This window comes from Varanus komodoensis, unplaced genomic scaffold (genome assembly GCF_004798865.1).
Source record: "Varanus komodoensis strain SLA01 unplaced genomic scaffold, ASM479886v1 scaffold1, whole genome shotgun sequence".
Taxonomy (NCBI): Eukaryota; Metazoa; Chordata; class Lepidosauria; order Squamata; family Varanidae; genus Varanus; species Varanus komodoensis.
The window spans coordinates 55,338,130-55,354,585 of NW_025335268.1; the positions used below are offsets into that span (position 1 = coordinate 55,338,130).

Sequence of the window (16,456 nt, forward strand, 5' to 3'; positions counted from 1 at the left end):
GTATAAATTATGGAACTGAGAAGTTTTATAATGGTGCAGCTTTGTTTGTTGGATTGTTAGATTTCATTTTTTATATTAAGTGCTATTTTAATTGTATTTTATTGCATATTTTTAAACTTCGTAAGCTGCCCAGAGACCCTTATAAATGGGGTGGGATAAAAATCAAATCAATAATCAATTAATTAATTAAAATTAGTCTCAGTTTAGCATCAAAATGATTGAGAACCATCCTGAGCTTTCAGGATACAAGTTGAGCATCTGTATCAATAAACACATTCTGGCAGATGATACAAACTTCCCACTGTTTGCAATGCCAGTTACATACTCCAAAGTGCTTTTCTCTTTCCCTTTTTTCTTTTTTCTTTTCTTCATTTATCAAACAAACCCACTGCTGCTTCTCCTGCTACTTCAGAATAATTAAAGTGAAGAGAAATGTGCTTCTTTGTGGTTCAGTTTTACTTTGACTAATGAGATGGGATGGCTCAGTAATAAATTACAAAGTTTGTGAAAATGTCACAGCTTTGCAAACCAGAAGAGGACATGTCCATAACCTTAAAAAAAAAATTCTAGGGGTCACAAATGCCCCTGATGTTCTTTTTTCAGTGTATTATTCTTTCTTGCCTTTCTATTAAAAATATTCAAATCAACTTACAGGAGAAAAAAAATAATAAAATAGCAGGAAAGTAGCAATTTAGCAATTATAGTTATATCTGGAACAAAAAAGCCATTAAAAATAATACACTTAAAAACCAGTGGCTAATTCCGATAAAGAATACAGTTCTAAAAAAGCCTCCAGATACTGTAGTCATCACATCTTGCCTGGACAACCTTTCTCCCTTTCCCCTCTTTTTCTTCCACATTTCATTCCCAAAATAATAGGGCACAACAAATGTGTCAAAACTTGTACCTTGCTCGACTTGATGTAACCATTTTTTGGCCTTACATTAAGCAATCCTCTTAAACTGATGAATCAGCTTATGCAGTCCAAGCCACAATGCATGTAAGCAAAGCTTCCAAAGGACCATAGAAGTTTTTCACAGATATCCTAGGACATGAGTATCCAGATCACTCATTCCCAAGATAAGTTGAAAACTGTGAATTTCTTGCTGGGGTGGTGGTGGGAGGAGATTCACTATACCAGACCCCATTAGCAAGCACTCAGTACAAAATCAGCCAATCTGAAATTTCAGTGTTCAGTCTGTCTCATGATTAGTTGTTTTAGCTAAACAGGCTAAGCATTCTTTTTTTTAGCATAATAAGTATTCCATTTCATTCTGGAAATCATCCTTAACACATGGTTAAGCTGGAATTTATCCATATGCAATATGCTTGCTGGGAGTGAGAGAGGGAGAGCTGTTTTGGGTACATATTCTTAAGGCCTGCTGGCTGGACTTCAGAGGAGGAGGAGGAGCCGGGGGGGGGGGGATTGGAATATGGGCCCATTCCAGATGCTGAGATCAGAGAAGCAGGATGTTGATATCAAGGCCAGACTCGCCAGGTGGACAGGAGCCTCTGGGAATAACCAAGATGAGCAGTTGGTGGGAGGAGACTTTGAATGGGGAGTTTCTCAGAGACAGATGTAGTGGGTACGGCTCTTGACCCAATAATGCAATGCCAATAGAGGAGGGAAGCCTGATTAGAGGATCGGTGTGCAGTAAGGAGGTGTGTTTGTTTGTTTTCAAAGGCCTGAATGGTTCAACACACTGCTCTGTGCATGCTCAGAGATTCATTCTGAGTGTTTGTGCTTCTGGAAAACACTTTGGTCAATAAAGAAAGTTTTGCAAGAAAGGTCTGTGGGTCTGAATGCGCAAAGGGAGGAACCCCAGCTCATGACAATGCTGGCCAAGGCTCAACAAAGGATTTCCTATCTGAACACATGTGCTTTAAACCTATCGTGGTCCTTCTCTGGGGGGGCCATGCAGAAGGAAATGAGTGGGTGCTAAGCAGAGGGTCTTTTCTGCCATGGCAGTTGGGTTGCAGAATGGACTTTCCAGAAAGGCACCTCCATTATGCAGTTTTGAAAGGTAGGGAAGAACTAATTTTCCCAGGAATTTTAGTCTTCCATTCTCCATTGTTCTAAATCCTTTGCATATTTCTTATCTTTTTACTACTGCTAGATTTTACTTGGATGTTTAATTATATCTTATACTGTAGTTTAAAGTTTATATTCTATTTTTATGTTGTGTTATTGTTTTAATTATTACAAAAGGCCCAGAAAGCTTAAGCTGTTGGGCATTAAACAAACAAACAATCTATAAGCTATTTTGAAGACCTTTTGGCTAGAAAGGGGAGGTAACAATATAATCATAAATGAAGCCAAATGAAATATGGGTGTACACACTGTATTTATACATAGTCATTATAAGACTTGAGAGCAGTATCTAGGTCAGAAACAGAAATTCAGTAAAAGATAAAAGCATTCTGAGAGTAAAAATGTGTTTAATAACCAAAGTTCATTGCTTCTGTCTTGGCTGTCTTTTATGGTGAATCTCTAAATTATTTGTATGCATCTGTTTCCTTGTTCTAGCAAAAGTTGGCAGGCAAGTTTCCTGAAACTATTGAAGCTATTTTTGTTACACAGAATACAAGTATAAAAACTTGGTACCTTAGGATTATTTTTTATTATGGGATGTATCAGTAAGAGCAAAGCAAAGTGTGATATATGTTGGCATGATTAGAAACTAAAAGAGCATATTTAGAAGTAGATCATCATCTCTTAAGAATGGCATTTTCAAGGAAATGAATTTTTCATATGTGCCCATGTGACCCAACACTTTTTCAGCATTCCTTGAATTTAGTGGTTTAGGAGCAGTGGGTTGGTGAGTTCACGTGACATGGCAAATTTACTTTGTTCCTGCCTACAGTGTACCAGAGCAGCTTCACCATGGGATGTCCCACACACCTTTGTTGGTCTTCTGGTCTCCCAGGGAATTTGATGGCCTTGTCTCTGCTCCCCACAGTGATCCCTTTTGCTTGCCACAGCTTTGCCTTCCCTGTTTTTTCAAAATCACTCACAATTTCTGAAGTGACAGTCCCAGGGGGCACATTGGGAGGGCTGTCAGTCGTTTACCACCTATTTTTAAACAACTGTTTTTGTACAACTGAATGTGCACAGATATTTTTAATTTTCTTTCTTTTATGATGTTGGGCTTCTGTGGTTGCATAATTGCACAGCTTCAAATAGATAAAAGGGGAAGACTTGGCCAGGTAATGTCCTAGTAAGTACCCATGTCAAAGTGCAAGGGGAACCAACCAGGGGATCTGACCAAGAGCACCTGCAAATAGGCTATTTTATTACTTTCACTTTGCAACTGTTGAACAGACAGCTGCTAAGGGAAAGTAAAACTGCTAGAAATCTTTGCTTCCAAAAGGGGGTGATTATTTCACCCTTCACAGTGGCATCCTCAGAATTTTGTGTGTGTGTGTGTGTCTCCCATACTTCCCAGGCTATTTTCCTTATTTTTCCTGAATTGCCAGCTATTCAGGACAATGAAGATCACAAGGCTCCTGCTTCTTCCCAACCCTTTTACAGCTGTCAAAGGAAAGCTTTTCTTTTTAAAAGAATCTGGAAAAGCCCCACATTTGTCTTTGATAGGGAAACATATGTAGCTTCATGGTTGTAGATCATTCAGTACTCAGAGCATATTGGGCAAGGGTAAATAAACCATCAATGTCCTTATGATCTTCTGAGGCTCACATTTAAAAAATTATGCCAACCCTTCTTCCCATGAACTCTTCCCTAAAAATACCTCTAGGCTGTTTTTTGCCTAACTAGGCTTTGGAAACTCAAAGAGCCAGATGGGCGGGGGAAGGCTGACAAAGGTCGTGGTGGGGGTGCTTTCTTAATTTTTGCAATGGTGAACCAACAGTTACAAAAAGTGTTAATCACATCCCTCCCATCAACCAATTATTTCCTACAAAAGCAACCCTACTCCTGGGGTGTGTTGGCAAAAGTGAATTTAGCAACATATGCTTGCTAAGGTAGCAAAATTCTTTTCTGATGCATTTGCGTGCCCCACAAATCTGCTCTGGAGGGTCTCTGAACCTCCCAGAACAGATTTGGAAACTACATAAGGGAGGGGGAATCCATTCTGCCCATGATATCTATACCACTGGCAGATGGACACAGTTGGATACAACCCTTTGATTTATTGTCTCGCTTCCAAATTTTGTATTTCTAGCATGCATTATCACTGGCACATAAAATGCGCTATATGGGAAGAATCAAAGACAGCTAAGGATATGTATTAGTCAATTCTTCTAGATTAAATTTTAGCACTTTACAAAGTTACATGGAGGGATGCCAGCTGCAAAGAAAAGGAGAATGATGTCAATAGACATTAAATAGCAAGGATCAAAGTTGCATGTGTGATACAACTGCGACATTATGCAGTTAGACCTCTTCTGGACAGTGCTGGAGGTCATGCATTATGTTATGAGAATGTAACAAGCAGGCAGTTTTAAATAGAATTGCATATTGCTGTTAGTGCTATCTAAGGATATGTCAGCATATTCAAATTCCCTAATGACAAGTTCTATATTCATCACTCCTTGGCAGCTTTCTAACTTAAAAACAGCCATGCTGGATCAGACCAAAGGGGCCCTCTAGGCTAGCACTGTGTTCAAAACAGGGACAATCAGCAGCTTGTGGGAAACTTGCAAGTAGGATGCGAACACTATAGCACCATCCCACTTGTGTTTCCCAACTACTGGTAGAGAGAATCCTACTGCCTCTGCTACTGGAATAACATACACCTGTCATGATTAGTAACTACCGATTGTCACAACCTTCATGAAGTTGTCCAATTGCTTTTTCAAACCATCCATACTGGTGGCCATCAGTACATCTTGTAGTAGAGAGGTGCATAGTTTAACTATGTGCTGAGTGAAAAAGTACTTCATTTTATCTGTTTTGAATCTCACCAATCAGCTTTATGGGGTGACCCTAGCTTCTAGTATTTTGAGAGAAGTGTCTCCCTATCCACTTTGTCCACACCATGTGTAACTCTGTATACTGCTATCACCTTTTCCTTATTTGCCTTTCCCCATGACCTAATCAATTCGAAATATTGTAAACTTTCCTAGTTGGTTCAGCTCCTTAATCATTCCAGGATACAATCTTAGCTCCTGATGTTTGGGGGGGGGGGAACCCTTGCAGTATTTCCCAGCCAGTTATGCTGTCTGGGGAAGAGTTGTATGACACTGCAGAAGATTGAAATCCTAGTCACCCTTTTCTGCAGTTTTTCAAACTCTGCAATTGCTTTCTGAGGGTACAGCGACAAGGGCAACCGTTGGAGTTTTGATTCCTTTCCTAACTAAGCCTATCACACAATTTGCCTTTTCCACAGCTACTGGGATGATATTTCTACTGAGCTGTCTGTTACAACAACAAGAGCTCCTTCTTGGTCAGCCATTGCTACCTTAGATGCCATCAGTTGATAAGTGAAACAGGGATTATTTGCCCCAGTATGCATCACTTTTTACTTACCTGCAACTAACTGCATTTGCTGTTTTGACTCCATTCCTTCAATTCAGGGAGAGCTTTTTGGAGCTGTTTGCAATCCCTTTTTGTTTTAGCCCACCCTAAAGAACTTCAATTGTTCATTTGAACTAATATTATGGAAATTTAGTTAACTCTGAATAATTCTAAATTATATGTTGTTGTTCGTGGTGAAGTCGTGTCCGACCCATCGTGACCCCATGGACAACATTCCTCCAGGCCTTCCATAATTATAGAACATCAACTACAATACTTCATTAAAATAGAACCATCCCAAAAACAACTGCCTATGTGTTGTTGGACAGTTGTTTCCTCCTTCAACAAGCCACACAGCCAGGTTTAGATATTTTGGTAGTATTACAACAAACCATTCATGGGGGGTTGATTAGGCCAATGGTGTCATACTTAAAAAAACAAACAAACAAGAAAAGCACCATGGTTTGCTTAACCCACAGCAGTTGTGTACACCAGCCCAAGTCAACCCATCCATTCACCTAGACCAGTATTGTTGTCACTGACTGGCAATGGCACTCCAGAATTTCTGGCAGGAATTTTTCCAGCCATACCTAGAGATCAAAGCGTAAACCTTCTTCAAAGCTTGCACTCTCCCTCTGAATGGCAGTCTCCAACTTGTTTTAATTGTGTCTAATAGTCATGGGGATGGTTTTTTGATTTTGCACTGTAAACTACTCTGAAGCTCCTTAAGTCAGGTTAAGTCAGGCAGAATGTAGAACTTGTTTTATATATATTTATTTAGATCAGGGGTCTCAAACTCGTGGCCCGCGGGCCAATTGCCGGGACGGGTGGGTCACGGGGGAGGGGCCCTGCGGCCTTCAAAGCGCCTCCGGGAGCGACGCGGGATGAGCGGCCCACCATGACCGCGGTGGTGGAATACTTGATGCTGCCCAGCCTCACCCAGACTCTACTTCCAGCGGCCCCCAGGTCAGTTGAGTTTGAGACCCCTGCTTTAGATACTGGCCAATAGTTGAAACTCTAAAAATACTACAGCATCTTGTATTTCTTACTCATGGTATCTATGTGCTTAGTACTACACCCCTCAAAACTTCATTTTATGCACCACATTTTAAATAAATAAATAACTCCTTAAGAAAGCGCTCCACGTTTAGCTGATAAATGCACATGTTTAATCAGAAGTAAGCAGAATTAAGTTGTGAGACTTAGCTCGAGTAACTAAATATAGGATTAGAACATTAGAGGCAGACATGAAATGTAGGTCACATTTTTATACCAATAAGGTTCACCAGGCTTTTAGATTTAAAAAAAAGCAGCCACCAGGCGCAGAATTAAGATGTGCTCTAGATCTGCATCAACCCTAGCTCCAATTTCTGTTGTCTTCATGCGTGCTATTTGTCACCGAAGGTGTTGTTTTCCATCAAAGTCCTAACTCGAGTCCTTACTGGTTTCCCCGGGTGAGATAAAGTGTCCAATGACTTCAGGATGTCTGGGCAGGCCAAATACCTGCTACCGCTCTTAAAAATGGCTGTCCACAAAGAAAGGCACTCACCAACTCAGTCAACATCGGCTGGCAATTATTTGCAGGATTTGCTCAGCCGCGCTTTACTGAGAGTGAAAGCGTTTCTCACTTTGGTCCAGAACTCCTTTCTCGTAAGTCATTCATCGCGGTGACTAAAAACCAAACTAAAGGAGTTAGTAGGAGAGCCCTTGTGCAACGGAAGGCAGGATTTCTTCCTATTGAAAGCCAGCACTCCACTGTGTTGGAGACAACTTTTTAAAAAGAAAAAGTGGTAGGCGGAGACCACACAGTCAAACCGTAAAGCGGAGTTATTTTATTTTTAAAAAATTATATATATATTTAAAAGCACGAATAAATTCTGCGCCTGCGCCGTTCATGCATCGTGATTGGGCCGGGCAGAGCCGAGAAGAGCAACTCGCCTCCTTACGTAGACTGTACCATTTTTCGAATGAGAATGGGGGGCTTACGACTCTACTTTTTTTCTTCTAAGCAAAATAGCGGGTCATACCATGATCCATAACGCCCAGCGAGTAAAAATAATAGTAGTTATATAGTTCGAACCGAAGGTAAAGCGTAGCCCATATAGAGGACGACGGCACGAAACAGCGTTCCAGCTTTCCCACCCCCACCAGGAGCGTTCCTTCGAGTGGCACGAGTCGCGGCAGGAGGAGGGGCGACTGGGTCTTCCCGAAGCTGTCCCCGGCTCCGGCGTCCCTGCTGCCGCTGCCGCCCTAGCTGCCGTTCCTCGCCGTTCCCCGCCATTTCATCTGAAGCCACCAGCCCAGGCTGCCATCAGACGGCTTCATGGCGTACAGTCAGGGAGGTGGCAAGAAGAAAGTCTGTTACTACTACGACGGTGAGGGCGGGCGGGCGCACTGAGGGGGCGGGGCAGGGCAGGGCGTCGCGTGGGCTTTTGCTCCGTCCGTGGTGGGGGCGGCAGAGGGTCTCCCCGCTCGCGTGCCTCCCCCGCATTTCCACATTTGAGCCTGCTCCTCGCCTCCCCCGCGCCCCATCTGTCCTCGCGCGCCTTCTTTTCTCGGCGCACGCGCCGCATGCAGCCCCGCCCACTACCCCTCTCGCCCAGCATCTCCCCCTTTTTTAACCTATTGTGTCTGCAGCGTTTCCATCTGGATGGAAGAAAAGGCTGGGTCCTTTTCTCACCGCCTGTCTGTCTTGTTCGTTGCGCCGGGTGCATTCTCCTCTTCCGAATTTGCGCGCGTCTGTTTGCAGTGGGTTATGTTAAGGCGTGTGTGTTTGTGTCTAGTTGACACTAACCTGTTTGGAAAGGCGGTGTTGCTTTTCTCTCCTTGTTGCAAATGAGCATCTGAGACTTGCCTCGCGATTCCAAGCATGAGTCCTACTGCAATGGAAGCAGACTTAGTAATAGAACAGACTAGATCTGTTAAAATCGGTGCAGCTTAAGGTAGTTGTAACTATATTGCCCCATTGATTTCAATAGGTTTATTCTAAGCAGGACTAACTCTGGATCTAACCCTCTGATTTGATGGGACTTCGTTAAGAGTCACTGTGTTGCATTGAGATCCCAAGGCCATTTGATAAATCCATGGAAGATGTGAGACTGAAACTCCTATCAAAGCTGTTAATGGAAAACACTGGAGGGATCTCATAGAATATCTATCTATCTATCTATAATTTTTGTATCCTGTCCCATCGCAAGAGCCTTATACTGTTTGTTGCAACTATGGCTCACCACAATGCAAGCAACTACTCCTCAAAAAATATTAGAAATATTTAATATTAGTGGTTATAATATTAGAAAAAAATATTAGTGGTTCAGAAAAGTACTCCTTTAGCTATAGTTTTATTTCTCAATGATGGGTTACATTTGCAAATGTTGTTCCATTGAAAAATCAAGGTACAGATTTAGGGATTTTCAAGAAGCGTGTTTGCAAATTGTTCTGTATAGGTAAAGTGGAGTCTATGCTTTTCATTAAATTCCATAGAAATGACTAATTACACCCATCAAAAAGCACAAAGTAAATGATCAGCCATAGTCAGGGATGAGAAACCTGCAGTTCTTCTCTATTGTAATGGCTACCCAAAGATCATAATGCTAAACTGGTGGCTTTTATACAGATTTAATAAGCAAATTAATATTGTTGGACTTCAGTTCCTATCAGTCCCAGCTTATTAGACTATGTCCAATGGAAAGCCTGAGGTTACCCACTCTTGGAATAAAATAAAACATTTATTAAACTTTTAAAGTTTGAATGGCTACGTTCAGAGCTACCTTAAGTGAACAAAGATATTTGAAACTTGTTTTTTGATAATTGTTTTAAAATAGAAACTTAATTGATTTTTCACCTAGTTTAATAACAGTAAAAGCTGGGTGCCAGAGTTGTTTTTCTTTGTGATCTCTGCACATCACACACATGGACTCTGCACCTGCACAGAACCCGTTCGGAAGATTTCCTAGCTAGATTTGTTTTTGTGGGAGCCCCTCAGCTACCACCCCTTGGTATATTGCGGATGGGTTCCCATCCACTTCCTCAGTTACTTTTCAATTGCCATTGAGGGTGCCTTGGGACTTCTCTCTATTGATGGCTCTTGCTTTCCTTGACTCGTACTATACACTTGTGTGTGTGTGTGTGTGTGTGGGTGTACACATCATGTACATTATATATACATCATGGAGGCCAATATACACTGTCAGGCCTTCACTAAAGGGGCCTGGAAAAGCAGGGTGGACAGACTGTAGGCTGAACTGTGGAACTGTGCTATGTTGCCAGTTCAGTCAGGTCTGTGATGCAGGATCAACCTTATCACCGTGCCCATTATCTGCAGATTAAGGGGCTCATCCAGCCATGTTCCTTCTGTACCAGAGCACTCAGCTGATGCCCAAAGGGCTATGAAGATGGCAGAATTGACAAAGGCCAAGCACAAGAAGACGCCCCAGTTGCACCACTCAGAACCAAGGGTGACTCCACCACATGTGGACCTGGTTCTGACGTTGTACCCAGTCATGGCTACATTGATCTTGGAAGACAGGATCCATGGTTTGCTTGTTGCCAGTAGCCACACCATCATCATCATCATCATCATCATCATCATCATCATAACATTTCTATGCCGCCCCTTGCCGAAGCCTCGGGGCGGCTTACAACACAATAAAATACAATAAAACACAAAAATGACAATATAAAATTAAAATTAACAATATAAAATAAATAAAAAATATAAAAGAAGTTATAAAAGAAGTCGTATAAAAGAAGTCGCCCTGGCCAGATAAGTAAGCAAATATTGTTAACAATTAAAATGATGTTTAAATAAAAAGGTCTTCACCTGGCGCCAAAAAACAAATAACGACGGCGCCAGGCGGACCTCTCTGGGGAGCGCATTCCATAGATTGGGTGCCACCGCAGAGAAAACCCTCCTCCGAGTACCTGCCCTCCTAATTTCTTTCACGGAGGGTTCCCGGAGAAGGGCCTCTCCCGCAGATCTCAAGGGGCGGTCGGGCATATATGGATGTAAGCGCTCCTTCAGGTAACCAGGACCCAAGCCGTTTAGGGCTTTATAGGTCATAACCAACATCTTGAATTGGGCCTGGACTTCAATGGGAAGCCAGTGAAGCTGATGGAGGACTGGAGTCATGTGAACATGATGCCCCGTCCCCGTCAGCAACCTGGCAGCTCTATTTTGAACCAGTTGAAGTATCCGGACCGTCTTCAAGGGAAGCCCCACGTAAAGCGCGTTACAGAAGTCAAGGCGGGAAGTCACCAGCGCGTGTGTCACCGTCGCCAGGCAGTCGTACTCCAGGTAGGGGTGCAGCTGATTAATCAGCTGAAGCTGAAGGAAAGCGCTCCTCGCCACCGCTGTCACCTGAGCTTCCAATGAAAGCTCCGGGTCGAGGAGCACTCCCAAGCTGCGGACCTTGTCCCTAAGAGGGAGTGCAACCCCATTCAGGACCAGGTCAAATCCACCCTCTCCGAAGCCCGATCCGCCAATCAACAGGACCTCTGTCTTGTCTGGATTGAGCTTCAGTTTATTGGCTCTCATCCAGCCCATTACCTCGGCCAAGCACCGGTTCAGCACAGCCACTGCCTCATCTGGATTAGTGGAAAACGAGAGGTAGAGCTGGGTATCATCAGCGTACTGATGATTCCGCAGCCCACACCTCCTGATGACCTCTCCCAGCAGTTTCATATAGATGTTAAACAGCAAAGGGGAGAAAATGGAGCCCTGTGGCACTTCATGGCATAGCTGCCATGGCGCAGAGCCATAGTCCCCCAGCACCACCTTCTGGAATTGGCCGTTGAGATAGGAGCGGAACCACTGCAAAGCAGTGCCTCTGACCCCCAATCCCGCTAGCCATAACAGACCACTGACAAGTGTGCTTTGTCAATCTGCCACTGTCTTGTCCACTCAACATCTGGAGGCCTTCCTGCTGGCATCATCTCACATGGCCTCAGAACACCACCCACATGGTTGATTTTGGTCGTCCCTCTCTGATTGGGATGGAGGCACCTGTTAGCTGACTCTACAACAATACCAGCCAGGCATAGACACAGTGACTCCCCTGGATAGTGTGGAGAGGAGCACATCAGGCCACTAGCAATGGCATCTCAACCTCCACTGCTGCTACCCCTGCCCCCTCCCCCCATCTCACAACCAAGGCTTGACTTGCCTTCCTTGATTCTGGAGGACTACATCTCAGACTCAGATTCAGTCTAGTGTGAAGACCTGCTCACCTCCTCTCCAGATGTGTTTGTCATAGTGAAGGAACCAGGTTTCCCTTCGGAGGACATGGGGTGCTTTTCTAAGTAATTCCTCTGGATGACAGCCATGTTTGGGCTCAAGACCCAACAATACATCAAGGAGGTCATATAGCCAGTGTTTAATGCCATTTGGATGGAGAATGTGGTACCAATACAGATGGAGATCTCAGTACTGGTATTGATCTCTTCCAACTCTCCTCAATTCCCTTTAAGGAGAATTGAAAGACACCAGCACGACTAGCACCAACATCAAAGTGGCTTGAGGGGATGCACCGCATTCAAGAGAAGTCAATCCTGTTCTTGCTTCAGCATCCCAGGCCAAATTCAATTATTTTAGAGTTGACACGGGTGGTTCCAGAGGGCATCTGTGGATAAGGAGGGATGATAGTCGGATGTGATGGCATGCTGGCTGTATTTGTATGTGGCCTTGTGCCTTCATGTCTCTAATTATGAATCCCTGATCACTTTCTACCAACTTTTTCTTTGGGAGAAGATGTACTTTCTTTGTGAACACTTTCTGGAGCAATATAAGGACTTGGCATGAGTCATTCAGTCTGAGATCCTCTGTCTATCTGGTCAACAGATGAGTAAGGAACACCAGCATGTTGACTATGCCTCCAGGGCCCTTATTGGCATGGTGGCGATATGTTGGCACACCTGGCTTCATGTGGGCAGGTTAATTTAGAAGGCATGCACCGGAATAGAACATCTGCCATTTGACAGGAAGGGCCTCTTCAGCTTCAAGTTGGCTACTAAACAAGACATTTATTTGCTTTCTGTCAAACCCAAACATTACCTCATGGAATTCAGGGGAAATTCTCCATCCTGGCATTGCCACCCTCTGCTTCATGGCATAGAAGATTGTCCAGTGGACTGAGGCATACATCTCCAGCTGGAAATCCAGATAATACTCAGTGCAGTAGCACTTGAGACCATCCATGAGGAAATTGTATGCACCAAAATGGAATACATTTCCCATCAGTCATCTATGCAACAAATTCTAGACTTCCTACACACATTCTTCTGCAAGGGTTTGAAACCCTCTTCCATCAAGATTTACCTGATGGTGATCTTCTCATTCCATTCCCCAGTTTGAGGTTTTTGGATTTTTTCACATCCACTACCATGTTGGTTCCTAAAAGGTCTACAGAACATTGTTCCATAAACCCAGTCCTTTGTCCTTAGCTGCAGCCTTTCTGTTGGTCTCCAAGCTCTTACAAAACAAGCCTTCAAACCTTTGGCAAAGATCTCAAGACTTCTTTCTTGGAAAGAAGTTTCCTTGTGGCCATTATGTTGGCCAGAAGGGGCAGTGAACTGCTCACTCTGCATTGATAAACCATACCTCACTTTTCACAGAGCCAAGGCAGTCTTGCATCGATACCCCTTGTTCCTTCCAAAGGTTGGCTCACTGTTCCAGTGCTTTACCTTTCTTTGCTATGCCATCAAACCCAATGGAATCTACCCCACACACACCTGATACACACAGGGTCCTTGCCTTCTACCAGTCTTAAAAAGAATCCTTTTGCCATTCTCATACTATTTATTTATTTATTAGATTCATAGTGTAGATTCATTTGCTACAGTGAGAGGTCCAGAGGTGAACCAATCAGCTCTCAACAGGTCACACACTGGGTGGTTAAAACCATCATACTTGCCTACCAGTTTGCAAGATGGCAGCTTCCTGAGAGACCCCAAGCCACCTCATTGGTATCCCACTGCAGAGCATCTGCAAACTGGCAATATGATCCACTGGCAGTGTGGTCCACCCCATCAACATTTGTCAAGCATTACTGATTCTCGTAGTCAATCCCTGACAAGACTGCTCTTTTGGTAGAAGAGGTTTTTGACATTCTTTTCTGATGACACCTCCCCTACTCAAACTTGAAGGTAGATTCTGTTAGTTGCTTATATGTGTGATGTGCATAGACCACGAAGAAGAAAGTAAGGTTGCTTACCTGTAATTCATTCCTTGAGTAGCCACCTGTGTCTTCTCACAATCCACCCACTGATCTTGAGTTGGTGCCGATCAGCTTCGTCACGCTACGACTCCTTGACTGTTATCCTGAGACTTGAAGTCAGTCATTCACCAGCCTCTCCTTGGTATCTGATGTTGGTCTAAATGGAACTGAGGAATGGGTGGGAACCCCTCCCAGATATACCAGAGTGGGAGGGGCTCCTGCAAAAACAAGACTAGCTAGGAAGTCTTCCTGCCAACAAGTCCTGCACAGGCAGAAAGCCTGTATCTGTGAATGTACAGTTGACCACTGGAAAAAATGACAGTTACAGGTAAGCAACCTTACATCATCAATGACAAAATGCTCTAAACCTTACAAAGCAAGAAAAGAAAGGCATGTTGAAAAACCTTGTATCTGCTTGAAAAGGCTGCAAGGGAAAAAACTCTCCCCCCAAAAAAACTGAGAAGAAATTATATGATAGGACTGAAATATCTTTTTGTTTTTTATATGTAAATAAGGGAAACGGGCAAAAAGTTAGTTGTTAGAACAGCAGTGTGAAAAGGATGCAGTCTGTAGGTGGCCCATTAAGTAAATTCTGGTTGTGTGCCACCACCCCCTATGTGTCTGTTGTGGCAGCAGTGCTACCTATCCCTAGTGCTATGAAAGGAATCTCTTTCCTTATTTCTGATTTTTATGAGAGATTGGGGACAAGCAAGTGATGAGGCTTACTGGGTTGGGAAGGAGGAGAACAGTTCTAAAAAGTCTTAAGTTCTAAAACAGCATAGGTGTTTTGGAAGAGGAATGCAGTTCATCCCTTTCTATTTCAATGGCATTGCATTGAAAGGTAAGTACTAGAACAGCTAGCATCATTGAAAGGCACAATCCTGTGACTGGTAGATGGTCTAGATGGTCCTAGGAAAATGCGGATTCCCCAATTCTGTCAGAAACATGCTTCAAGGTCAGAGTAGTGACTCTGAATTCGTAGTGCCCTCCCTCACAGCCAGCATAGAAAGAACCATGCTCCAAGTCAGAAGACCAACCTTAGAGTGAGTGTTCTGGGAGTGGGCAGTAGAGGAGTGATCCTCTTAACCTGGCTTCCTTGCAAACTGTGGCAAAATACTTAGGACTACTAACAGCGATCCACAGTGCCACCATAGGTGACTGAAATCCACTATCTAAGTCTTTTGCAAGGCAAGAGAAACACCCAGCCAGCCTTTTCCTCTGTACTCTTCCTGCCTTCAATATGTTTGTCATAATCCTCTGAGTTTGGAAGGTTGTGGGCAGCCACACTGGAACACACTGTAGATGAACCAAATTAGATGACTTGCTTGGACATCAGATAATGAGAATATCAGAAAATTCCAATATATATTGTCTTAGTTTACATCAAAGTATTGTCTAGAATTTTTTCCAAATCAAAAATTTCCATCAAACCTACATTATTAGTTAGTAATAACTGTTAGACTGGTAGACTAAATACATCTCTTTGGAAAACTTTCAAGTAAATATGCTTAGGATCTAAATAAATGTATTAGTGTTGTCTTTAAGGGTTAGTATGATCACCACCATAGGTGACCAGAAAACCATGTAGTGAGTGAAAAGTAGTGGAGGAAGGATAGAGTATTTGAATCCTCATCTGTGTCAAGCATAGAAACCAAAGAGGCTGCTGGAAGAAGACAGCCATTCTGCATGCTGAGTATAGAAATGCAGGTCTCTTTCCTAAACTGCCTGTGTTCAATACTAGTAGGGGGGAAAGCATTTGGTAAGTTTGAAGACTTATTTACAACCCTGAGATACAGAAAATAAAGAAGTGTGTGTGTGTCACATAACCCTGAACAATAGTTATGCTTGGAGAGAGATAGGTGAAGAAAAGAAATTCTTAAGTGATAATTTGCACTTTATATGGTAAGTTATAAAGTGTTTATAGATAGTTGTGGCTTTCACCCATGGATACTAGAGATAGGCTGAACTGAATAATCAGCCTTGCAGAAGCAGAAATGTGTAGCCCTGTGTAGACTTCCAAAATGCTGCCAAGAAAGGCAGAATGGCAGTTGCAGCCTCTTCCTTTGTTGTTAAGTCTTCTTTGTTTAGCTCTTGAGAGAGAAAGAGGGTTGTTTGTGAACTGAGATATAACTTTTTATGAAAATGGACATTGTTAAAACTTTGCTGTATGTCTGTATTCTGAAAATTTAGATGCATTTTCAAAGCACTATATATACACACAGAAACATTGCTTAAATGTTGTAAAATATCAAAAATAAAAGTTATGTTTATCACTAAAGTTGAACTAAAAAAATCCAAGTGTTTGAGTGATACTATAAATGTAGGCATCTTTCTGGTAGATAAGAAAATTAGTTGGTAGAAAAGAAAATATACTTAAGTAACTGGTTTCTTAGCTTTTCTTAGTTATCAGTTTCTCTGGGGGCCATTGTGTATATCTATAATGTAAATGTGTACTCAGGGTGGATTTGATTTAAATCACAATTTGTATCACTAGTCAGTAAGACTAGATTTAAATTATGCTTTAATATAATTTGTATGCATGCCTCCCTTTCCCATATGTAAAGGAACTTAATTAAAATACCAAACTTTTACAGCCTGTCATGATGGGTATTATCCTCCAGGGAAAGAATATGATAAACGTCAGGCTATACACAAAAAGATCCAAATACTTGTGGAATATTGTACTCAAAGGGGTTCACATTCATTTTTACTGCTTGCCTCTCCCTTCTCACACTTAACTTCTTGTGCAGATCTATTCCAGTCCCAA

General features: G+C 42.7%; 1 protein-coding gene across 2 annotated transcripts in view; it reads left to right on the plus strand.

Annotated features, from left to right (window-relative positions):
- The first annotated feature begins 7,668 nt into the window (after window positions 1-7,668).
- HDAC2 (histone deacetylase 2) overlaps window positions 7,669-16,456 on the plus strand; it is a 33,467-nt gene continuing 24,679 nt past the window's right edge. For both annotated transcript variants that reach the window (XM_044426158.1, XM_044426167.1), the window contains exon 1: window positions 7,669-7,851. In XM_044426158.1, the coding sequence (XP_044282093.1) occupies window positions 7,800-7,851 (52 nt within the window). In that variant the 5' untranslated portion in view covers window positions 7,669-7,799. The remainder of the gene's footprint in view (window positions 7,852-16,456) is intronic.